Raw genomic sequence first — 25,474 nt, forward strand, 5'->3', positions numbered from 1 at the left:
CAGAGAGTAGGTCCTCCTGAGGCCCCACCAGTGTCCCCATGGGAGCAGCTGCTGCAGAGAGAGTAGGTCCTCCCGAGGCCCCGCCCACAGCCTCGCCAGGGAAGCAGCTGTCACTCCCTGTGGAAACTGATCTTCGCCAGGGTTCAACAGTTGTCAGTTTGGAAAACTGTTCAGCTCATAGTGGTCACTGCATATTTTTATATGATTCTAAAACTTCTTACGTTTTGGTGGTGAAAGAAAGGCAGCTTTAGTGATAACAAGAAGACACTAACTGACCATATTACATTATCAAAAGCATGAGGGGTCGGGCATACCTGTCATCCCAGCATTTTGGGAGGCCGAAGTGGGAGGATTGCTTGAGGCCAGGAGTTTCAGACCAGCCTGGGCAACATAGCAAGACTCCACCTCTCCAAAATAAATTTTTAAATTAACTGGGAGTGGTGGCTCATGTCTGTAGTCCCAGTTACTCAGGAGGCCACGGCAGGAGGATCGCTTGAGCCCAAGAGTTCGAGGCTGCAGTGAGCTATGATGATGTCACTGCACTCCAGCCTAGGCAACTGAGTGAGACTTCAACTCAAAAAAAAAGTGTAGGGAATGGTGGGAGAGCACATTTAAATCTCTCTACCCTGAATTCCAGAGAAATCTTCAAATTGTCTACTAGAGACAAATTTACTTTCATTGGTTTATGTAAAATCAATTAGATTTTATGCAGCATGGTCTTAATTCAGTAATATGTTTATGGGGCATATGATCTATTAATACATATGAAATAAAACATAAGTGCTGCAGCCTGACGCAGTGGCTCACGCCTGTAATCCCAGCACTTTGGGAGGCCAAGGTGGCAGGATTGCCTGAGTCCAGGAGTTTGAGACCAACCTGGGCAGCATGGTGAAACCCCATCCCTATAAAAAATACAAAATGTAGCCATTCATAGTGACTCAAGCTGGTAATTCCAGCTATTTGGGAGGCTGAGGTGGGAGAATCACTTGAGCCTGGGAAGTCAAGTCTGCAGTGAGCTATAATCATACCACTACATGCAAGCCTGGGTGGCAGTGAGACTGTCTCCGAAAAAAAAAAAAACAGAAGAAGACCTAAATGCTGTGAAATACTTGGTGTGAACATAGGGCTAGGAAGGCAGGGCCTCACCAGGTGTTCCGGAGCTCCGGAGCTCCATGACCTGTGGCCACCTAGCACCTGGTCTGGCTCCTGTCCTCCTCCTATTTGCGGCTCCTCTGGGCTCGGCTCTGCCATGAGGCAACCACCTCCATCACCTTTGGAATGATGTTTCTCTCTAGTTTGCAAGCACTACCGTGACTTGCCCCTCAGAGTGGCCTGTGAAGCAGCAGCAGGAGCAGGAGCTGGGAGCTGGTTAGCATGCAGGAGCCCAGGCCCTACCCCGGCCTTTGAAATCACACTCTGCATCCAGTGGGATCTGCAGGTGATGGTTTTTTTTTTTTTTTTGAGACAGAATCTTGCTCTGTCGCCCAGGCTGGAGTTCAGTGGCACAATCTGTGCTCACTGCAAACTCTTCCTCCCCAGTTCAAGCGATTCTTGTGCCTCAGCCTCCCGAGTAGCTGGGATTACAGGCATGCGCCACCACACCTGGCTAATTTTTGTATTTTTAGTAGAGATGGGGTTTCACCATGTTGGCCACGCTGAGTCTGGAACTCCTGATCTCAAGGGATCTGCCCGCCTTGGCCTCCCAAAGTGCTGGGAGTACTGGTGTGAGCCACCGCGCCCAGCCCTACAGGTGATTTGTGTGCCCTTTAGGGTCTGAGAACTCGGCCAGTGCCTCCCAGCCTGCTAAGTTCTCTGCCACCTGCTGTGAACAGTAGAAGGCCAACCCGTCACCACTGTCCTTACCCCTCACATGAGGTCTCAGATCGCATTTATGGCAATTGATAGGTCGTTTGTAAAAATTCGTATTTCATGACAAGCTTTTCCAATTAAGCAGTCATTACAGAGTTCATAGACATCAGGTAAAAAAAAAAATTAAGGTAGTCATGAAAGGTAAATAACTTCTGGAATTATCTATGAAACTGTAAAGTGGCATGACAAGAGCCACCTCGTATTAGCCCTTACTATGTGACAGGGGCTCTGCTAAGCACTTTAGGGTTTCTGGCATTTAATAGAGACTCACAGGCCCTGAGCAGTCAGGGCTCGCAGACAGCATACAGTCCATCTGAGACTCGGACAGAAGTCTCCGTTGAAGGCCAGTGTGTGGCCATCACACCACATGGGACGCAAGAAATGCATCTGGGAGCGGTTCAGCTGGAGCCCCGCATAGGCAGTGGCACGGTCTAGGCAAGGCAGGCCCCTGTCCCATTCACGGACCCTGCGCCTGCCTGCAGCACCCCCACGCGGGTGCGAGGTCCGTGCCAATGAGTGGCGGCTGGAGGGGCAACTCCCCATTCTATGGCCTGATGGCAGGGCCTTCTCTGGCATCGTCCTGTTGATCCCCTGCACACAGCAAGTGCTTGGTTCAGGGCAGGCAGGGCCTTGAGGTCTGTCCTTGGCACTGTGTGATTAGAAATGGGCTTTTTGGCCGGGTGCAGTGGCTTAAGCCTGTAATCCCAGCACTTTGGGAGGCCGAGGCGGGCGGATCACGAGGTCAGGAGATCGAGACCATCCTGGCTAACACGTCTCTACTAAAAATACAAAAATTAGCTGGGTGTGACGGCGGGCGCCTATAGTCCCAGCTACTTGGGAGGCTGAGGCAGGAGAATGGCGTGAACCCAGGAGGCGGAGCTTACAGTGAGCCGAGATCGCGCCACTGCACTCCAGCCTGGGCGACAGAGCAGCGAGACTCTGTCTCAAAAAAAAAAAAAAAAAAAAAGAAATGGGCCTTTGGTGGTCCTCCTGCCCCACCATCTGCTGTCCTAAGGAAGGGTTGAGCACTATCACTTTTCAGAAGCGCCTTCCTGCTCTGACATAACCTCCAGTTTTCGTGAACGCTGATGAGTCTCCTATTCTGTGTGTAGTTTGGAGGTGAAGCAACTCCTGCAGGCGAAGGCCGACCTGGAGAAGGAGCTGGAACGCGCGAGGGAGGGCGAGGAGGAGAGGAGAGAGAGAGAGGAGGCTTTGAGGTATGTGACCCGGGTCAGGGCCAGAGAGAGGAGCCAGGCGAGTCTGCACTCCTGCCACCACTGCAGCCCCCCGAGGCATCTCAGCCTCGCTGCCAGCCGGGTTTTTAGAAAGGCCACACCTCCCTGCAGTCTTTCCCTGGTTTTCTGTCACTCAGCTCGGGAATAACCTCTGGGTGCTGAGCAGGGCCTGCCCTCTGGCATCGTGGCCACCTCGCAGGGGCATCCTCTGCTCTGGCTGTGCCAGCACCTGCCCCTTCCCAACGAGCCATCACACTGGCCTCTGGTCAGAGCCACCCTGGTGTGGGCCACGTCCTCAAGAGGGGCCGCCCGTGCCCTCAAAGTAATGCCATTTGCGAGAGCCAGGAAGCAGCACCCTCCCCACGGTCCATCAGCTGCTGGTGGACAAACACCCTGAGGTCGACCACACGGAGGCGCAGAGCGGACAGCAGTCCCGACAGGCCTGGCCCGGGGACCCTCAAAAACGTGGTGCTTGGCAAAGAAAGCCAGATTCAAAAGGCCACGCAGCACACGATTCCGTGTGCAGGAAACGTCCAGAACGGGCAGACCCACCTGACAAGTGCTGCTGCTAGGGGCTGGGAGGGGAGCGGGGACTGCTGACGAGCATGGGTTCCTTTCTGGGGCGATGCAAATGTTCTGGAATTAGATAGGGGTGGTAGGTGCACAACACTGTGAATATGCTAAAATTCACTGAATTATACACTTTAAAATAGTGAATTTTGTGTGATGAGTCTTAACTTTTTAAAATGCACAAAAAACTAGGTTAGAAATCTGAGCAGACATATTTAGCACTCAGAATAATTAGTAAGACATAGATTACTGGAATGAAGAAAACCTTGGCTGGGCACAGTGGCTCATGCCTATAATCCCAGCACTTTGGGAGGCTGAGGTGGGCGGATCGCGAGGTCAGGAGTTCAAGACCAGCCTGACCAACATGGTGAAACCCCCTCTCTACTAAAAATACAAAAATTAGCCAGGCACAGTGGCAGGTGCCTATAATCCCAGCTACTCAGGAGGCTGAGGCAGGAGAATCACTTGAACCCAGGAGGTGGAGGTTGCAGTGAGCAGATACCATGCCACTGTACTCCAGCCTGGGCAACAGAGTGAGAATCCATCTCAAAAAAATTTTAAAAAAAGAAAACGTTTCATTTTAGGAGAAATCTGACTGAATTCTGTCAGAAGGCTAGAATTAAAGTAAATCCAAAAGCACACGTGCAGAAATGAATTTTTTTTTTTTTTTTGCCTTTAGTACCTAGAATGAACATCTAAACTGCAGTGCCTCCTGTTCATACTGTTTACTAACACCCCAGTGATCCCTGCTTATTTATCTCAAACGCGTGGGCTCGAGTGATCCTCTGGGCTCGGCCTCCCAGAGGGCTGGGATCACAGGTGTGAGCCCCCGCGCCCGGCCTCCTACTTACTTATTCACACAATGGATTCTGTTTTTAGTTCTTAGCTGTTGCAGGAGAGGTGCTGGGCCCTGGGGGTCCTCAGCCCTGGCCTCGTTGGGCTTCCAGCCCAGAGCAGGAGACAGCAGGAAGTCCCGGCCTGCAATGGGGTTTCTGGTGCCGTCAGGTCATAGCTGGGCCCTGTGGCTCTGGGAGACGTGGCCCTACCAGCCCTCTACAGGCTGCCTGGCGTCCCCCTGTCTCAGCGTGGACCGCCCGCCCCACCCTGCCCTGCGCCGGCCTTCATCACATAGTGACAGGTGAGGTGTCTCATTTTTCCCTTTCCGCCTTAGAGAGGAGATTCAGACGCTTACCAGCAAGCTCCGAGAACTGCAAGAAATGGAGAAAGAAGAGAAAGAGGATTGCCCAGAAGTTCTTCATAAGGTACAGTGACCGTTTGCCTGAGTCTCCCGTCAGGTGTGGTGTGGCTTCCGCTGGTCATGACGGTTCCGACCGTTTCTCTGCCCAGAGTTGTTTCTGACCATCCACTGAAAATCCCACTCCCTTTTGTCATCACGATTGATTTCTATAACTCATGTCGTGTGTGTCGAAGTCCGGCGTTTTGGGATTAATTGACTGTCAGCAAATTGACTTCTCGAACTGATATTTGAGTCTCAAGGCTGGTAAGTAAAGAGTTAACCGAAAGCTCAGCCGTGCAGAGGGTGTAGGTGTGTGGCCGGAGCTGTCACTGAGAGGCAGGAGGGGCGTAGGGGGAAAGGACAAAGGCTCAGTCAGGCCTCTGCATGGACCTAGGCCTGCGCCCTCTCCTCTCATCTAAGTTCCAGAACACGAGGCTGGCAAAGCCTCAGCGGGGACTGCCCTGTGGGTGGAGCGGGGCTTCCTCTGCCCTCTCTGCAGAACACAAGGCCAGCAAGGCCTCAGCAGGCACTGCCCTCTGGGTGGAGTAGGGGTTCCTCTGCCCTCTCTGCCGTCACTCAGCTGTGCACGGGTTGAACATGAAGTGACTGTTAGCAGGGACCCGGCAGGTGAGCAGGGACCCTAGGCGGATGCCCTCCTGCCTCTCCACTCCCTCCGCGTGTGTGGACGCTACCCAGGGGCAGCTGGTCGAGGCGGTGTCTCTGTGGCTCCAAGGTCCCTGGCCCTCTGCTGCCTCCCTGGAGGGTCACAGCCATGCTCTGGTCACCATGGCCGGTGCTGCCTGCACTTGCACTTCTGGTGGCAGAAGGGCGTCCTCACAAATCGCCTTCCAGTGGGTAGGATCCTTCGGAGGGCAGGTATGAGCCCATGCATGTTCAGGCAGGAAGAAGGAGCTTGGCGTCACCATCCTGGGGCTGCAGTTTGCTCTAAGAGGGGCTCGTGGATAAAACCAATCGAAGCCACTGCCTGTGGTCCCAGCTGCTCGGGAGGCAGCAGTGAACCAAGGTCGCACCACTGCACTCCATCCTGGGCCACAGAGCCAGACCCTGTCTCACTAAAAAAAGAAAAGAAAGAAAGAGAGTGAGAAAGAGAAAAGAACAATGTCTGAAAACAGAGAGAGGAGAGAGAGAGAGAGAAAAAGAAAACAAAAATGTCTGAAAATACTGCTGAAATACAGCCTTTTCTGTGTGGTGGGGTTATAAGCTTTTTTTTTTTTTTTTACTTTCTTTTAGTATTGTCTGAATTTTTCATAATAAGCATGTATTAGCTTTGTGTTATTTTCCTCCTCAGGAAACATTTCTATTTTAGAGACAAGGAAGAGTGGGATTGAGTGATCAGCTCTCCGAGTAGGGGAATCGGCTCTTAGCATTCACGTGGGAATGATTAATTGCAGGTTAAATGGAGTGACAAGAGTGGGTTTAAGAGTTGCCTCAAGGAATTTATAAGCATGTGAACATTTAGATTTTTTTTTAACTGTCTGTAGTTGTGTGAGTAAATGTTCATTTATCTTCTGAGGAGCTGATTTTACCTTTCCAATCACATTGGCACGGGCCACATACTAACAGCTGATCTCACTTTAGCGGAACAGAGGCCTGAAAATGTGTCAGGACTGAGGGAAGATGAGGCTCTTCTTAGGGTCACAAAATCAGAATGTGGAAGCCCAGGGCCGGAATGCTGGTGCCAAGCAACTTGGTGCCACAGCTAAAGGGATCTGGAAACAGCTGGCTGTGTGGATGTATCCAGGGCATCTTCGTCAGGGATGTTAAGATGTGTAGACATGCAAGTGACTGTCCTAGGAAGTTTACACTCCCAGGTCCCTAGAAACAGGAGGCAGGGCACGCAAGGCCACGCAGGAGCAGCGCGTCGGCCAGGAGGCGGCAGGGATGTGCGGAAGACCTGGGCCTGGGCCTTTATCATGGGAAGGAGCGGGCGAAGTGAGGTGAGCTGGCTGGTCGGGGCCGGTGGGCTGGAAGCTTGAAGAACTTCAGCGGGACCTGGGCCACAGGGTGGTCTTGAGCTGTTCCGCACCTGGCCCTGGGTGATTAAGGCTGAGGAATATTGCCTCCTGGAGTGTGGGGCCCAGCGCAGGAGACGATTCTGAGTGTGGGCACTGGATTAGTTGCTCGCATAGGATGGCCGTGCCCGAAGGCAGGCCCTTCACTGTCTAGGAATTGGCCAGGCCCAGAGGGGCATCAAGGCCCCAAGCGTCGTAACACACAGATAATGAAAAGCCAGTGCAATCCGTTCTGTGTTGGTTCAAGTCTGTGGACAGGCCACCTGTGCCCGCGCCTGGCCCAGTGTGCACTGGGAGCAGTCTTGTGTCTCCCTCTGGGGAGGGCTTTCAGCAACAGCATGCTCTCCACCGAGCTTGCATTCTTGACATGAGAGGCCTTTTCGTTTGTACTGGGTAGTGTCCTGTGGGTGATACATTTGGAGTCATCAGTGTTAGAAATCATAATTTTTCTTTTTTCTTTTTAGAGACGGTCTCACTCTGTTGCCCAGGCTGGACTACAGAGGCACAATCATGGCTCACTGCAGCTTTGACCCCTGGGCTCAAGCGATCCTCCTGCCTCAGCCTCCTGAGTAGCTGAGACCACAGTGGTGTGCCACCACACCCCGGGTATTTTAAAAATTTTTTCATAGAGGTGGGGTCTCGCTGTGTTGGCCAGGCTGGTCTTGAACTCCTGGGCTCAAGTGATCCTCCCTGCTTGGCCCTCCCACATTGTTGGGATTACAGGCGTGAGCCACTGCACCCAGCCTGAAATCATGGTTATTTCAGTGGTCGTTATAGCAATCCTGGCTTGTTTCTACCTTAAAAACCATGGTAGAAATATATATAATGCCTTCAATCCCAGAAATACCATGTTTATAATTTAGAGCGTTAAACTAGAAAACAGAAAAGGACCCCAGAAAAACAATTCTTGCAGGAACAAAATGTGACCGAGTGTAGTGAGTGTGTGACGGCCGTGTGAAGAAACGTCCTCTCTCTCTCCCAGAAGGCGTGGCCAGACAGAGTTGAGGGAGTTTAATGAGAGGTGTGTCTGCACGTGTGTGCTCGCCTGGACACGGTTTCTCAGCAGTACAGGAGACCGCTGTCATGTGGCCTGCGGACCAGTGTGGAACAGCTCTCGCCACATTAATAAGACTCGCCTGATAAGCCCAGCCGCACCGTGCAGAGTAATATCCTGTCCCCTTGCCGGGTACTGCTCGTCCCTGCCCTGGCTTCATCGTCCTCTTACTCCTTCAATTTCCTGCAGGCCCAAGAGCTCCCAGCTCCCACTCCCAGCAGCAGGCACTGCGAGCAAGACTGGCCGCTGGAGTCCAGTGAGGAGGGGCTCCCGCGGCCCCGCTCCCCCTGCTCTGACGGGAGAAGAGACGCCGCGGCCAGGGTGCTGCAGGCCCAGTGGAAGGTGTACAAGCACAAGGTGAGGCTCCCCAAGGCGACCTGGGCTGCTCCCCGTGAGTCTTCGTGCTCCAAGGCAAGCCACGCACTGTCTAGGAATGACTAGGCCTGGGGGGCCAGCCGGGCCCCAGGTGTCCGAGTACCGTAACATACAGAAAATAAAAACCTCATTCACACACTGACTCATCCGTTCTGGGTGCGTTTTGTGCAATACTGAACATCTCGCCAGATTTCTTTTCATACAGTTTTCTTCCAGAACTATTGGAAAGTGAGTTTTAGATGTTATGAAACATTAGCATGTATCTTGTAAGGAACAGTGTCTTCTCCTACCTGCCCACAGCACCGTGACTGCCCCTCAGACTGTCACAGCAGCTTGATATCCTCACCTACCGGCCCTTCCTGTTCACATTTCCCAAACGTCCCGAGACGCCGCCTGCAGCTATCTGTTTCCCGCCAGCATTCAGTCATGGCGGTTCTCAGCCCACCTCCCGCCAGAGCCCGGGGGTTGGTTGGTTACGTCTCCTTAGTGTGGTTCACAGCAGCCCCCACCCTTTCTTTTCTTTAACCAACAGGTCACCCTGGCCGATTTTGTTTGTTTGTTTTTCTGAGATAGAGTCTTGCTCTATTGTCCAGGCTGGAGCGCAGTGGCATGATCTTGGCTCACTGCAACCTCCGACTCCCAGGTTCAAGCAATTCTCCTGCCTCAGCCTCCCAAGTAGTTGCGATACAGGTGCCCGCCACCACGCCAAGCTAATTTTTGTATTTTTGGTAGAGACAGGATTTCACCATATTAGCCAGGCTGGTCTCGAACTCCTGGCCTCAGGTGATCCACCCACCTTGGCCTCCCAAAGTGCCAGGATTACAGGCATGAGCTACCACACCCAGCCTTTTTTTTCTTTTTTCATAGAGACAGGGTCTCACTCCGTCACTCAGGCTGGAGTGCAGTGGCACAATCGCAACTCACTGCAGCCTCGACCTCCCGGGACCAAGCAATCCTCCAGCCTCAGCCCACCAGGTAGCTGGGACTGCAGGCAGGCACCACCACACCTGGCCAATTTTTGTAGAGATGGGTCTAGCCATGTTGTCCAGGCTGGTCTTGAACTCCTGAGCTAAAGCCGTTCACCTGCCTCGGCCTCCCAGAGTGCTGGGATTACAGGTGTGAGCTACTGCACCTAGATGTTTTTTCTTTTTTTTTTTTTTTTTTGAGATGTAGTTTTGCTCTTGTCGCCCAGGCTGGAGTGCAGTGGCATGATCCCGGCTCACTGCAACCTCTGCCTCCCGGGTTCAAGCAATTCTCCTGCCTCAGCTTCCCAAGTAGCTGGGATTACAGGCGCACACCACCATGCCCAGCTAATTTTTGAATTTTTATTAGAGACAGGGTTTCACCATGTTGGCCAGGCTGGTCTCGAACTCCTGACCCCAGGTGATCCACCTGCCTTGGCCTCCCAAAGTACTGGTATTATAGGTGTGAGCCACTGCGCCCGGCCTTTTTTTTTCTTTTTAAAGACATTTTCTTTTTTTTTTTTCTTTTTTTCTTTTTTTTTAATCGAGACGGAGTCTCACTCTCTCGCCCAGGCTGGAGTGCAGTGGCGCGATCTTGGCTCACTACAAGCAACGCCTTCCAGGTTCTCGCCATTCTCCTGCCTCAGCCTCCCGAGTAGCTGGGACTACAGGCGCCCGCCACCACACCCGGCTAATTTTTTGTATTTTTAGTAGAGACAGGGTTTCACCGTGTTAGCCAAGATGATCTCGATCTCCTGACCTCGTGACCCGCCCGCCTCGGCCTCCTAAAGTGCTGGGATTACAGGCGTGAGCCACCGCGCCCGGCCTAAGGACATTTTCTTTGGCAGAGAGCAGGCCAGTGTGTTACAGAATGTTCCCTGTCCTGGATCTGTTTCCTTGTGGGGTCATTAACTTATTCCTCTGTCCCCTTAATTTCCCATAAGTGAGAAATAAGGTCTCCAGCTCTGATTCACCCAGGTTTGCTTTTGGCAAGAATGTCTCACATTTAGGCTGTGTACCCCCATCCCCTCAGGCCGGCCCCTGTTTGTGTTTCTAACCTGGTCATGGCTGCTGGCTTTCACCATTTTAAAGAAACGAGTTTCCCTTGGTAACTAGCCAGCAGTTTATAGAGGACAGCTTGGCCTCCATGAGGTCTGTCCCCACCACCTTTCCCCTTGTGGCCTTCATGTCGTTCATGTCACAGCTGTCTTCGTCTGAAAAGCAGTTCCCTTATTAGCGGGGCCGACTCCTGGTCCTCCCAAAAAGGTGGGAGAAAACTTAGTGACTTCCCTTCAGGTGCTGAGCAGATGCTGTCTTGTCTGTCTGTCTGTCTGTCTCTCTCTGTCTCTCTCTTATTCAGTGTATATATCTCTTTGCTTCCATCTTACATTCTGTTGGTCCTTGTACTCAGTTCCTCCTTAATCTCCCAAGGGACAGATCCTGTGTACAGTAGTACACATGTGGGCTGAGCACTCTGATGACTGGAAAATCAGCCGGCTGATGTACCTGTTATCTGGCCGTGGCCATTCCATTTCATTAAGTGTATATTGATTATTTTGACTTCAACATCTGGGAAGGACTTCGTTCACATCTGTAAGAACACGTGCTCCGAGGGACCCTCTCTGCTGACTGTGACGCTGTGTGTCAGCTGCAGCCACAGAAACTTCCCAGGACACCCAAGGGTGACTGATGATCAGTCAGGTTGAGGCCAGTGATCCAGACCCCTGAACCAAAGTCCCCTTCATAACCTCCCCAGCAGGCAGCCTCAGCCTCCGAATTCCGGGACTTATCCAGAAAGGACAGTGGTCCGGACACCTGTGATGTGAGAGGGCTCTCACATCGGGCCCACATCCACCTCCTTAGCTGCACAGCTTGGCCTAATGGAGTCCCTTCTGCACAGCCAGAGGACCGGCACATGGCACAGACACATCCCTTCATCTGCAGCTTGGGCCACCTCGTGACTCCCGGAGAATTCCCGCCATCCTCATTCTGCCTCTCACTTTCGTCCTCCTTACAAAGGCATTTGTTTGCTGGGCCCCAGCAGCTTGGGAGGGAAGAGCCAGGGCAGCCAGGCCTCTTGTTGGCTTGATGGACGCCTGTTGGCAAGATCAAGGACTGAAAACCACTGTGTGGGGAAACGTTCATCCTTCTTGTGTTTATTCATGTATTTTTTCTTTTTTTCAGAAAACAAAAGCTGTTCTGGATGAGGTAAGTGAGGTTTATTTCATCAGTTTCAAAATACGGATTTGTATTTTGTTGTAAAGTAGGTGAGGGGATATTTAAAGATGCGTTGAGTCCTTTTCTTTTCTTTTTTTTTTTTCTTTTTTTTGAGACAGAATCTCGCTGTGTGGCCCAGGCTGGAGTGCAGTGGTGCAACCTCGGCTCACTGCAACCTCCGCCTCCTGGGTTCAAGCGATTCTCCTGCCTCAGCCTCCCTAGTAGCTGGGATTACAGGTGCGCGCCATCACGCCCGGCTAATTTTTGTGTTTTTAGTAGAGATGGGGTTTCTCCGTGTTGGCCAGGTTGGTCTGCAACTCCTGACCTTAGGTGATTCGCCCATCTTGGGCTCCCAAAATGCAGGAATTACAGGCATGAGCCACCGCACCTAGTGAGTCTTTCTTTTCAAGAAACCAAACCAGACCCCAACATTAAGTATAACATACATAAGAAATAGAAACATCAAATAAATATTTGGATAATTTCCCACTTTCAAAATCTCTTCAATCATTCCTTCCTTCCATTCATTCTTTTCATGCACATTCACTGATCACCAACCCTGCGTAGGACAGTCTCAGAGGCTCTGGGACGCAGAGGCTCAGACACACAAGTGAACAAGCGGTTACAGCCCAGGGTGGTGCTGGGGGCGGCCAGCCCTGCACACAAAGGCCAGGAGGTCCCTGTGAGGAGTGACGTGCAAGGTGGGCCTCGTGGGACAGATGTCAGAGCTTGCTGCACCGGGAAGTGAGGGGAGGGCGTCCTAGCAGAGCCGGCGGGATGAGCAGTCTGAGACGGGGCGAGGGCGTGGAACTGGAATGGAGGTTGAGTATGTCACCCACAGCTGAGAACTGACAGATGGATGAACAGTGCGGTTCCAGCCATGATCCTTTTCAGGGAGGAGCTGGAAAGTGAGATCGTTATTTTGCTAGAGTCCTGGTGGCCTCGGAGATGCTCGCCTCTCCTCTAGGGCCCCTTCGGGGACGGTAGTGTATTTCCACTTAGACCACGGGAGAGGCCCCAGCTCCAGTCACTCAGAGCGGGCGCTGGGCCACAGGGCTTCTCACGCTGCCTTCTTCCTTGCCGGCAGCTGCTTCTCCGTGGTAGGGCAGACCCTGCACCCGCTTGTCCTCACACTCGCCAGGTGCATCTGATGCCAGCAGGGTTGACAGCTCTGCCATCAGGGCGGGGCTTGCCTTCCCCCTGCCCCACCCATTGTCCCCTTCCCCTTGGCCACACTACTCATCCACAACTGTTTGCTGGGCTCCTGCCATGTGCCAGGCACGAGAGGAGCTTGTAACAGACTAGCCAGACACTGTCCAAATTTCACGGGGTTCATACTCTGCAGTCAGGACGGCCAGTATGGTCACGGGTGTGGGCGGCGCACCAGGCTCGGTGGCCTGCGCGCAGCTGCAGTGGGAGAATGTTGGCATCTGGCGGCCAGGCCACAGCCGCGTGAGCGCCCTCCATGAGCAGGTAGCTGGACTGCCCACCTGGCTCACCACACTGTCCCTGAGGAAGGGCCCCCTGCTCACCACTGCCCTAGTCTTCAGCCTTCAGTTCTGCAGCCCCTCCATGCCTGGCCTCCTCGTCCCTGAACCTGCCCCACAGCCACACCCTTGTCCATACCCATCTGACACATTTGCAGTGGCAACTTCCAACATCCCCGTCTCTTGACAATCCCTCCCATCCTCTAGCAGCCCTCAGGCCCTCATCCCGAGGTCTCCAGCACGTCAGCCTCCCACCTGCCCACCCACCACAGCCTGCCCAGGCTCCCAGTCCCCGCAGCCGGCTGCGGTTCCTAGCACATGCCCCTGCCTGGCATCTCACTTTGTGGTTATTCTTGCCAGCCTCCCATCAGAATGCAAGCTCTGTCTTTTTGCCACAACACCTCTGGTGCCTAGACTAGCGCCTGGCATGTGGGAGGCGTTTGGTAAATGCCCTCCAGCGAGTGGGTGAGGGGACCTGGGCTCCTCGGCCAATGGGCCAGTCAGTGGTGGGTGCTGTCTCCCCGTCCTGCTTCTCTCCCTGGCACCCCCCATGCCTCAGGGTCCTCATCTCTAAAGACAGCAGTGAGGCTGCCTGTGTGGGGCTGTGGTGAGTGTGGGGTTTGGCAGTGTGTGCGCAGTGTGTGGCGTGACAGAGATGCGTGCCCCTCTTACCCCTCCGGCTGGTGCAGAACGCCCCATACCTGGCAGCCGCTTTACCGGAAGCTTCTGGGCAGCCTCCATGTGGTCACCGCACTCTGGCGGATCATTCATTGTTGATAGCCAGCGCTGCCTCGCCCTCCTCTGCTGAGCTCTTTTCCCACCCCAGCGTTCTTCCCCTTGCTTTAAGACAAAACAAAGGTGCTTTCTGTTCCAGCAGTGGCAAGCCTGCTAACCTCGCTTGGCGTGGGGCTCAGTGGGCACACTCATCATTCTCCTAACGTGTTTGAGAGCTGCCCATATCAGGCTGGGGGCGCTCACGGGGTTAGAGGCAGATTGTTCAAAAATAAGTGCTTCCCCGAAAATGGAGCGTGGACTTCTCACGGAGTGAGATAGAGTCTCACTGTGTCACCCAGGCTGGAGTGCAGTGGCCCAGTCTTGGATCACTGCAGCCTCTGCCTCCCAGGTGCAAACGATTCTCATGCCGCAGCCTCCTGAGTAGCTGGGACTACAGGCATGCACCACCACGCCGGGCTAATTTTTGTATTTTCAGTAGAGATGGGTTTTTACCATATTGGCCAGGCTGGTGTCAAACTCCTGGGCTCAGTGGATCTTCCCACCTCAGCCTCCCAAAGCACTGGATGACAGGTGTATGCCATGCCCAGCTAATTTTTTGTAGACACAAGGTCTTGCTATGTTGCCCAGGCTGGTCTGAATTTCCTGGCCTCAAGTGATCATCCTGCCTCAGCCTCCCAACGTGCTGGGATTACAGGCATGAACCACTGCACCCGGCCACATTGCCTAAGAAAATCATTTAAGATTAAGCTCAAAGGATAAATCATTCTCTTAAGATCACTTTAGAGGTCCTGTTGCCCCTTGCTTGATTTAGAAAACGTATATGGAAAGTAGATGAAACCAGTAAACTATTCCAACGGGGAAAAATGCTCCAACATGAAAACATAACCACGTGTGAAATACCAGCCCCTATTAGCCACTGAAAGGGACTGCAGTGAACAGCAGGCCCCTCCCATTCCCAGAGTCCCCACCGTGGTAACAGGCGCCGCGCCCTGTGCTCCCTGGGGTGCCAGTGAGTTTCTGACGGACTGGGGTGAGTGGGAGCGCAGAAGGCTCTTTGGGAGACTATGGCTGCGCAGCAGTGAGAGGAGTTGCGTTCCCTACTGCCGAGGCAGCTCTCCCCTCAGCACCTCCCTCTTGCCCGCCGTCGCCCTGGGCACTCACACCCGCTTTTCTCTCCCTGCTTCCTTCCCTGACAGGCGGCTGTGGTGCTTCAGGCAGCTTTCAGGGGACATGTGGCGCGGACAAAGCTCTTAGCAAGCAAAGCACATGGCTCAGAGCCGCCCAGCATGCCAGGCCTCCCAGACCAGGTAACATCGGGGCGCTGGACATCCCAGTGGCCATCTCCAGAGCTGCTCATCTCACACTCCATCCACTGAGAAAGCGCAGGGCACCTCTCAGCCTCCACATCCCCGCCCGCCCAGCAGGCATCCCCTCCACTCCATCCCTGGCCACGTAGGCCACGCAGGCCCCTCTGCACAGGCCCCTCTGCACAGGCCCCGGATGGGTATGGCATTAGGGCCAGATTGCCTTGAGCTGCCGGAGAGTCAAATAGCTCCATGAAGATGTAGCTAAAAACTACCGAAGATAGACGCAGGCCATGCCAGCCCCTCCTCTGTAAGGAGGACCAGGTGTTTGTTTAAGAATCCCTACAGTTTAAAAATTCAGAACCTGCCGCCAGGAGGCTGCTCACTGACTAGCAATTCCCGGGAGGCAGGGCCACCTGAAATGGAAACTGAGCTCTTCCCATCTCCCTTACACCCAGGGTGTCCCCGGAGCCCAGCACCAGGAGCCACCAGGGGGCTGCCAAACAGTCATCTTCCCTACTGTCCTTGCGCCCCAGAGCTCTCCTGTGCCCCGTGTTCTGAGCCCCATCGCCCAGGCCGAGGGCAGCCCTGCGCAGGAGGAGGCCATCGTCATCATCCAGTCCGCTCTGCGGGCACACCTGGCCCGGGCCAGGCACAGGTGAGTCGGGGTCACAGGGATGCCCCCGGGACACAGATGTGGCGCAGGAGGCTGCCCACTGTAGTGGGCACAGAGCACTGGGCGCAGGGCATGTAGCGGGAACTGGAGCAGCACCTGCTGCCTGCCAGCGGGACCTCAGTTTGGGGCCTGAGTAAAGGCTTCGCGTCGTGAGGACTCCCTGCTGCACCACGGACGTGGAGCGGGCTGGAAGTTCTGATCCTCGGGAGCCCTTTCCAGAGTCGCTTCTTCCCTACTGGGAGGAGATGAGGAGCTTCAGAAACCATGTAGCTCAGGTCGCCATCAGTCTGGCCTGACTTTCGGCTGTGCCGATATGTCATCCCTTTGAAAGAAAACTGTGATGTGACCTCAGTGTTAGACACGGCATATGACAGGCGACGCGTGCAGGGTCTAGATGGCAGTGTTCCTACAGGCCTCCCGGTGGATTCACTAGGACTCTCTTGGTTGCAGAAATCAAAACCCCTTGAAGTGAGCCTGGGTAGAGGGGGAGTTTAGAGTAGAGGGAAGAGACGGCCCCACTCCCTCACCCTCCTCTGCTTCACCCTGCGTGGGGCTTGTTCCCCTCTTATCACAGACTACTCTGGTTCTCAGCCTTCATGGTGGAGACGCACAGCCACCCAGCACTTCCAAGTGGGCAGTTTCTCCCTCCAAGGCCGCATCTGCCTCTCGTGGTCCTGATCCCATGTGGCCTGGGACACACCATGGGCTCAGGAGTCGGGGACCCGTCGCTGGGCAGCGAGCCCCAGCCAGGACGTGGAGGGCCATGCAACCTGCAACCACGTCCCTGGGGAATGGCAGCTGGGCCAGCCCAGACAGGAGACAGGGAAGGGAGCCGTCTGAGGCCAGCTTATAAAACTGTACTGGCCTGACCTCAGCATGGTCCCTGAGGAGATGGATAGGGGACGTGTCTGAGGCTCTTCATGGCCGGACGTTTCTGGACCCTGGGTGCATCTTGGGTACAGGGCTGGCCGTGGGGCTCCGGCGTGGCTGTGTGTTTGCTTTCATTGGAATACTTGCCTCCAGGCAAATTAGTGAGGCTTGTCGTAAACCTCAGAGAGGTTTGTACTCCCTAAAGGCAGAATCAGCTGGCGTTTTCTTTTTTCCAGCGCTACCGGTAAAAGAACCACCACCGCAGCTTCTACGAAGAGGAGATCGGCTTCAGCCACACACAGGGACGCCTCCTCCCCACCCTTCCTCGCAGCTCCTCCTGGTAATTTCATTCATTTGGATTCTGGCACCAGGGCAGCTGGTCTGCTGAGGTCCCAGCCAAACAGTGGCCACCTCCAGGAAGCCCGGGCTGTGTCAGGACGGAAGGGAGAAGTGTCCCATCTGGAGCTGCCTCTGAACTAAGTGTCGCCTTATGCCAGGAAGGCCCCCAACAGAGCCCCCCTTGGCCCAGCTTGTCCCTTGTCCCTGGAACTGCAGAGGTCCTTGTCCCTGGGACTGCAGAGGTCCTCGCTGTCTTTATTTTTGCTCTCAGCTCCAATGGGACCGAGGTGGCTTCCTCCTCCGGGCCAGCATTTCTCCCATTTGTTTGTTAAGTAAAACTGTGTTACTGGTTCCTTTTCTATTTTGTTAAAGCCCAAAAACGGTCAGTGAAGAAGCCGCTGGCGCTGCAGGATGCCACACCCTCGGGTGAGGCCTCATCCCTGCTCTGCCGGAGCTACCCGGAGCTGACGGGGATGCCCCAGCAGGGCCCTGCCTTTCTCTGGCCGTCAGTCCCTTCATGTGCAAAGTAGAGAACGGGCTAGACAGCTCAAAAGCTACTCTGCACCCCCAAATCTATGCTGCTCTGCGTAGACTTGAGATCCCGTGTCTTATCCTGCAATTAGAAACCCCTCACTGATACTTCAAGCCGTAAAGGGAGGATGAGTGCAGAGGCGCAGTGTCGAGACGCGGGACTGTCAGGAGATGGAGAAGGGCAGCCTTGAGACCTGTTGAGGAGTGTGGCGTGTGGGGCCATCTCACGTGGGAAGTGTTAGGTAAAGGGCTTTGCTGTGCTGAGTCCTTAGGTCTCCAGGGTGGAGTCAGGGAGGGAGGAGACAGAACAGCAAGGAAAGCCACAAAGGAAGAGGCTCTTCTGAGCCCAAAGGATGAGGGTGATGAAGGCCGGGGGTGAAGGAAGGGTGAGGCCTGCCCGGGACCCACACACCTTAATAAGAATGTCCCTTCAGGACGGGCCCAGGGAGGCGGCAGCCCCCCAGCACCACTGCAGTAAGTGTGGGGGCCCATGGTGGGCCGAGGCCTTGCTTTCCTAGGAGATCCCTCCTGTGATGACACGGAGTCGGGAAGAGGCCGTTTTGGGGCCCACATCAGACCTGGAGCCCGAAAGCCTTCCCTCCCCAGCGGGTCCCGCTAGGGGCTGTGTCTGAGAGAGTCTCCTGCACGAGCTAAGAACTGTACACCACGTTTGACCTGGAAATGCCACATATGAAATCACGTTTTCTTCTTTTCAGTCAGTTTTTAACCTAGTTTCGTCAGAGCTAGAAAACTTTGAACTTTGCTATTCGCTCCAAAACCTCCATTTGTAAAGCTCAACCAAAAGAGGAGCCCCGTGGGGTTTCGGGGAGAATGTGCAGACACGCAAAGCCACCGGCCGGCCTGTGACTCACGGGCTCTGCAAAAGGCTTTCCATTGTTCCGCCGGCTTCACCAGACCCTGCGTTTGGCGACCTTTAGAGGCTTTGATCAGGGGCTAAAGCGGGCCTTGGTGCTGCCCTTTTCTCTTGCTAAACGCAAGTGATTTTGAAGGGGCAAGTTCATCCCAGTGACCCAGGGATTCAGCTTGATTGACCTAAGGAAATGTCTCTGTGAAAAGTAGAAATTGAGCTTTTGTTTAAGCTGATTGGTTGTTTTTGAAGATCACTATGAAAACTGTTTTTAATTTCGTAAGGTTCCCCTTTAATATGAATTTTCTTGGAAGTGGCAGGAAAAAAAAGCTGACACAGTTACAGTATCTGCAGCATGGCCGAGTTGCCATTTCCTTCCCTTTTTAAAATCTCACATCAGCAGTTCGTTACTTTTTTACTTTCATCTTTCAAGGCAGTAAGAGTCAGGCTCCCTCCCGAGGAGCTCTGGGGCTGCTGGTGTGGTAGGGCCGGTCCCCTCTTCAGCTCTGGTACCCACCCCCATCCCGTCTGTAGGTGGCTTCCCATTCTAGAGTGGATTAAGAGTTCTGAACACTCTAGATGCTTATGAAGGAAGTAGCATCCAAAGGGGAATGGCCGAGCAGCTTGCAGGCTCACAGCGATCCGTGCCTTGCCCCCTCCTGCCTTCCATACCAGTGGCCAGCGAGTTAACAGGGAAGCTGGCTTTTTTTTTTTTAAAGATGTGGTCTCGCCGTGTTGCCCAGACTGGTCTAGAACTCCTGGGTTCAAGCCACCCTCCCACCTCGGCCTCCCAGAGTCCTGGGGTTACAGGCGTGAGCCACTGCACCCAGCAGAAACGCTCCTACACACAGGTAGCCGCCCAGCCAGGCCCCGGACTCCTGGGCTGCTGCTGTGGGAACAACTTCCAGGGAATTCCTCCGGCGCAGACTCGAGGTTCCTCCGTGCTGGCAAATGTCCGCTTTTGCAGGAGTTTGGATTTGGGGAATGGTGACCAGAGCTGAGTGTGAAGGCTAGGAGAGTGAGGCTTTCTGGCAGGTGTGTGAGTTGGTCCTGCGGGCCTGTGTGCCCCATGGCTTACTGCTTCTGGGGGTAGCCGCCGTCTTACCCGCCGGGGAAGACCAGACAGTGTAAGGGTGTCCGTGGTGTCAGCCCCTGAGGTCAGCGTGGCTGACCTGTCTCCCTGTGGTTCATTTCCACAGACCCCTCTCCCGCAGGGCCGCAGTCCGTGGCACCTTCACCTGGGGATGACGTCAACTCCGATGATTCCGACGATATTGTCATTGCCCCATCTCTGCCCACGAAGAAGAACTTTCCAGTCTAGGTCCCCGTCACTGTCTCCATGACGTGATGGCAGCACTGCTGAGGACATAGGAGCCACGACTGGAAAGATAATTTGTCGTGTTAGGAGAAGAATGATACCTACTTAACCTCTCAACATCTGCATCGTCTCTCTGTGCTTTTGTTTGTGGAAGGAAACCCAAATGCCTTTACTTTATTCTCCGGGGAGGGCCAGCGGCTCGCATCTCCCTCGTCTCCAGCTGCAGCTCGGATGGTGGGTTTTCAGTGGCGACAGACACGTCTGCCGTGAGCTCGCGGACACCAGGGAGCCCTGTAGTGACATGTTATCTGACCACCTCGCCACCTGCCCACGACCTTGACCATGAGGAGCTGCTATCTGCAGCTAGCACCAACACCACGCCTGCTCTTCCTGGTGACACCCACGACAACCAGGATTTGCTTCGATCTCGGCCCAGTAGGCCAGGCAGAGGCACCCCGCTGTGCCTTAGGAAGGTGTGAGACCGGCTTCCCCCCATCCCCACAGCAAAACACGGCATGTCCCAAGCCAGTGAGGAGCTAAAGACACCCAGGTCCCCAAATGAGCGTACGCCATGCCCCACCTGCTCACACCGTCCTTTCCCGTCACCCTCGCTACCCCTGAAGCACCGCCCTCCACAGCTGCCCTTCCCAGGAAGGAGTTTGGTTGGATTCTGTCACTGTGGAGACAAAGTCTTCTCTTTAATTCCAAATTATAACCACAAAAGCAGCATCACACTTGCTTTTGAGAACATCAGGGTGATGTCTGTTCCCAAACCGGCAGCAGGTGTCTCAGCCTCTGTGGGGCCACCCGGGGGAAGGAGAGGAGAGGAGGGTGAGGAGGCAGGCTCGCCGTTCCAAGGGAGAGCACAGGCTCGTGCTGGGGTGTGTTGCATGTGGTGTCTGGGACAGTCCCCATCACCCCATGTGTGCGGCCTCTGCACTCCCGGCTCCACTGCTGGCCTGGGCTGGGCTGGGCATGCAGAGTCTGGGGAGCCAGCAGCTGCGGAGGCCTGGGAGGAGCCCTTGGAGGCAGCAGCTGCAGAGGCCTAGGAAGGAGTTCCTGGGGGAAGCGCACAGTGTCCAGTGCCCATCTCTTGCTTGTGTGTGAGATTAGCCCCTGCTGGGGCATCAAGAGGAAGAGCCTTAGACCTGGGTGGGCCTTCAGGGGCATCTAGACCCCTGCACAGCCCGGGCCTAGTGTCCACATCTCCACAGCACCCCTGTGGGGACTCCTGCCGGGGCTGGCTGCTGTCTCAGGAAAGACCCAATGTTAGAAAGCCCCTTCTTACACAGCCAAAGGCTTCTCCCAAGGCTTCTGGCCACAGGGACAGGCTAACCCCTGGGCACCTCTTCTGCAGCATGGCGTCCTTCTGATTCACCCAAGCTGAGCCTGGGGCGTCCTCCACGGCGGTCAGAAGGCCAATGGCCCCAACACAGTGGCTTGTGGAAGAGAGAGAGGAGGCTCTGAATGTCCATCTGCCCTGTGGGAGGAGGACACAGGTGTCCCCAGTGCAGCCTGTCCTCTCCCAGTCAGTCAGGGATGGGGCCACCCAAAGTGCAGGACCCGCCCCACCCTGCGGTTCGCAGCCTGGCTCCTGTCTCCACTTAGGCGCTGTTTCTACAGCGGGTGGAACTGAGTCAGTGGGGGTCCTGGCTGTGTATGTCTTTTCCTTACTTGGTCTATGGGTTGTCAAGTCCATTTTTTTTTTTTCACTGAACTGGCTGGTAACTTGATGGACTGTGTAACTGACACAGGCCCTCTGTAAACCCCTGTCTTCACCCCACCTGCCCGGGTCCACTCCCTGGGGCTCTGTCCCAGCCATCCCTGCTTGCCAGCTCCAAGCTGCAGTCCTAGGAGCCAGTCTACCTCAAAAGCCCTGAGAAAGTGAGACACCTGCACGTTCGCTGCGGGAGACCCTCCGTTCTCTTGTGGCAGCTGCTCCCTCTTGTTAAACCAAGCTGTTTCTGCAGGACATGCTCACTCTTGGGAACCAGTGGCCTAGAGCTTTGGGTTACGGGTATGGAGAGGGTGTTCCCGCCTCAGGCTTGGCGGAGAATGTTCCATACGTAAACCACCATGTCCTCCTTTGGTGCAGCTGGACTGCTCTGTTAAAAGCCAGCATCTGTCTTGAAGCTCGCTGGGTAAATGGCAATGCATTCTCAAGCCTGTGTCTTCAGCTGATGCCCAGTGTCCAGTGCTGGTCACCAGTCCCCTTTGCTGGAGACAGCCCACCCGGCTGTTCTGTGGTCCTGGAACACTGCAGTGTGGTTTTGTTCCTTGGAGACACCACCAAGCGGGGAGGCCTCCTTGCCGGCTGCCCCAGGGCCTGGGGGCCAGGGGTTCTGGCCCTGCAGGAACTTAGGCAGGAGGGGAAGAGAAGCCCATGGAGCCATGGGAGGGGTGTCATGGGTGGAGCCTAGCCATGGGAGGGGTGAGATGTGGGCGGGGCAGCTGTGGGCGGGGCCTGTCATGGGCGGGGTGAGCTGTGGGCGGAGCCTAGTCATGGGAGGGGTGAGCTGTGGATGGACGGGACTGAGCCATGGGAGGGGCAAGCCATGGACTGGGCCAGGCTGTTGGAGCCATGGGTGGAGTAGGCTGGGCGGAGCTGCTGGGGCTGCTGGCAGGGCCTAGGAAAGTAGACAACTCCCGGGGGAGACTGGAAGTAGAGCGTGAGTCCCCATGAAAGGGACCTCTGCCCCAGGGTTAAGTGCCAAAGCAGGTCCCGCCCACCACTTCGGGGTAGATGTTGGTGGCACGTGTTGCTCAGGGTGTCCTGATTGTCTGGCACGTGTTGCTCAGGGTGTCCTGATTGTCGCTGCAACGCCTCCACATCACCTTGAACTTAAAGAACGGCAGCAAAGCTGTATCTGCTATCAGAGGCTGTTAGGTAGCCCAGCGTTAAACTAACATACTCTTTCTCCATCACATGCTCTTTAAACAAGGAGACACAGAAAATGTCCGTCTCCAGGGCCTGGCCCCACTGTGTTGACAGCAGCCACACCTGTTGAGCCGACACTGCTGAGGCTGAAGCTGGCCCCAGTGCAGGGGGCTGGTGAGCCACAGGTGCAGCTCCCCCGAGGTGTGCTCTCCCCTAGAGTCCTGCCCCCACCTCCTCCCCGAGGCCTATTCCTGCTGCCCTCAGACCTCAGCAGAGGCACCAGCTGGAGGGCTCCATGGACATCCTTGGAGATACGGGAAGCTTTCCTGGCACAGGGCACAGCTCTTAGGAGGCGTTTGTAGGACGCTGTCTCCCCAGTGTGTCCTGCTCATCCAGGAGGGGGAGAAAGAGGAGGAGGCCCCAGGCTCAGAAGCCAGGGACAGATGGCCGAGGATTACCAAACTGAATCCAGGTAGTGCCATGACCCTGGGTGTCCCTTGGTTCACGTCACCCACCAGACACAGCTGCAGAGAGAGTGCAGGGAGGGGCTGGGACCAAAGAGGCCAGAAACCAGCAGAAAGGAGGCAGAAGTGAGGTGGGTGTGCCTGGGGCACAAAGCCAGCACCGGGGAGATTTCAGTGGAGTCCTACAGCCAGTTTCTGTGCGGACTGTGATGCCAGAGAGGCGTGCAGCCTCTGGGCAAGTCGGGAGAGGGCTGGGGTGGTCCCCACAAGGGAGAAGAGGTGGAAGGGCCAGAGAAGACCGCCAAGACCACCGTTTCCCCAGGCATGGGGTGAGTGGCCTATGAGACTAGCGGGCAGAGCCAAGCAGGGCTAAACTCCAACCCAGGGCCCAGTGTTGGACAAAGTAGCTTTTTCTTTGCTCATTTGTCTGTGTATTAAGAAGAGACTAAAATAGCCAAACGACACTGGTCGCACGCTCTGGCTGTGGTCTGTCTGCTGAATGTCTATTTTTGTCTCCTGACAAGAGACGTGAGGACCATGCCCTTGATCCCTCCAACAGACCAGAAACCCCCTTCCTTGCAAAAAAGAAAAAAAAAAAGCCAATTGAATTAGGAAGAGATGGCCCAACCTAGCTCAGATCCACCAAGATAAGCACAGCAAAGCTCGGCTGCATTTTTGAGGAATAAAAACCTTCTGCAGAAAGCACCAATAACCTTTAAGATCTGAATGAGATTCTAATATAACCCGTCTAAACAATGGCAAAATTCCTCCTTTGGTTTTGGAAGCAGCGCTTGCTCACACGTGGCTCAGGGATTCTCTGAGGACCAGGAGTTGACACACAAACCCCGCCATGGGTCCGAGCCAGCTATTTCTCAAGGCTCCCACCTCACCAAGCTCCCAAGGGCCTGCCGGCAGCGCCTACGCTGTGCCAACTACCCTGTCTGGTACAGACCACGGCTGGGTAAGCACCCTCAAAAGCAACAGAAACAACGTCTGGAAGCTGAAAGGCGAAACTGTCGAGATGGCTCAGGAGAGGAAGGAGCGGACCCACTGGTCTTCGGCATTTTGTATTTAGAATTATTCTAATTTTATACAGAAGATATAGGCAGATCTTTTGGAAGGGATACAGTTTTCATTCTTGTGCAACTCATTATTCTCATTACTGGCCTTTTAAATAAAAAGTTGTTTTGCAGGGCGCCTTGATTGCCCGTGAAGCTGTCCCTTTAATTACCTCCAGGTGTGTTCCTGCTCCATGTGCTCAGGCTGCACAAACGATGTGCTTCAGAAACCCCATTCTCCGGGCTTCTGGCATTTTGCTGTGGTCGTCGTGTAGGCTTGGGGTTGGGGAGCCAGCTGGAGGGACGAGTCCCGCCGCCAGCTCCCCGCCACACGTGAACTCGGATACATCTGTTGACACCCCAGTCCCCCCTCGAATTTCAGTTCCTGAGATGTGAGGACACAAAAATGTCCGTGTGTGAGGCAGTTATTTCTCCACATGTGATTTCATTTTTGTTTCAGGAGCAGGGAAAGAATAATTTCCTGAAGAATCAAACACAGATGGAAACAACCAGAAGGAGCTGATATCTGGGTTTTGTTTTCCAATATTTTGTTGCATGGGACAAGGTGCATCTGTGGCTTTGCGCACTTGTGGCTGCCTGCCCTGGGGCCCTGAATCCTGGGTGGAGTGTGTCTGAAGCCTCCATATTTACTGGGGTTGGCTCTGGCATTTGCCCAAGCCCATTTTCTCTCTATCGATCTCATATATATGTGTGTGTGTGTGTGTGTGGAAATATATGTACATTTTTAAATTGAGATAGGGTCTTGCTGTCTTGCCCGGGCTGGAGTGCAGTGGTGCAATCATAGCTCACTGCAGCTTCAAACTCTTGGGTTTAAGCCATCCTCTTGCCTCAGCCTCCCAAGTAGCTAGGACTATAGGTGTGCGCCACCATGCCCAACCACTTTTTTTTTTTTTTTTGAGACGGAGTCTCGCTCTGTCACCCAGGCTGGAGTGCAGTGGCACGATCTCCGCTCACTGCAAGCTCCGCCACCTCCCGGGTTCACATCATTCTCCTGCCTCAGCCTCCCTAGAAGCTGGGACTACAGGCGCCCACCACCACGCCCGGCTAAGTTTTTTGTATTTTTAGTAGAGACGGGGTTTTACTGTGTTCGCCAGGATGGTCTCGATCTCCTGACCTCGTGATCCGCCCAACTCGGCCTCCCAAAGTGCTGGGATTACAGGCATGAGCCACCGCGCCCGGCTGCCCAACCACTTTTTAAAAAATTTCTGGCCAGGTGCAGTGGCGCGTGCCTGTAATGCCAGCCCTTTGGGAGGCCGAGGTGGGCGGATCACGAGGTCAGGAGTTTGAGACCAGTCCAGCCAATATGGTGACACCCTGTCTCTACTAAAAATAGAAAAATTAGCCGTGTGTAGTGGCGCACACCTGTAGTCCCA

At 54.5% G+C, this 25,474-nt stretch overlaps 1 protein-coding gene across 2 annotated transcripts in view; it reads left to right on the plus strand.

The window, feature by feature from the left end:
- IQCE (IQ motif containing E) overlaps positions 1–20,452 on the plus strand; it is a 42,641-nt gene extending 22,189 nt beyond the window's left edge. The window contains exons 14-21 of one of the 2 annotated variants that reach the window (XM_011976924.1): positions 2,982–3,086; positions 4,846–4,936; positions 8,188–8,355; positions 11,520–11,543; positions 14,971–15,081; positions 15,615–15,736; positions 16,861–16,964; positions 19,562–20,452. In XM_011976924.1, coding sequence (XP_011832314.1) covers positions 2,982–3,086; positions 4,846–4,936; positions 8,188–8,355; positions 11,520–11,543; positions 14,971–15,081; positions 15,615–15,736; positions 16,861–16,964; positions 19,562–19,683 — 847 coding nt within the window. In that variant the 3' untranslated portion in view covers positions 19,684–20,452. Of the gene's footprint in view, positions 1–2,981; positions 3,087–4,845; positions 4,937–8,187; positions 8,356–11,519; positions 11,544–14,970; positions 15,082–15,614; positions 15,737–16,860; positions 17,317–19,561 lie in introns of those variants that run through there. The other variant, XM_011976923.1, reaches the window with a different exon arrangement.
- The last annotated feature ends 5,022 nt before the right edge of the window (positions 20,453–25,474 follow it).

The sequence above is a fragment of the Mandrillus leucophaeus genome, unplaced genomic scaffold (genome assembly GCF_000951045.1).
Source record: "Mandrillus leucophaeus isolate KB7577 unplaced genomic scaffold, Mleu.le_1.0 Scaffold171, whole genome shotgun sequence".
In the NCBI taxonomy this organism is placed as follows: Eukaryota; Metazoa; Chordata; class Mammalia; order Primates; family Cercopithecidae; genus Mandrillus; species Mandrillus leucophaeus.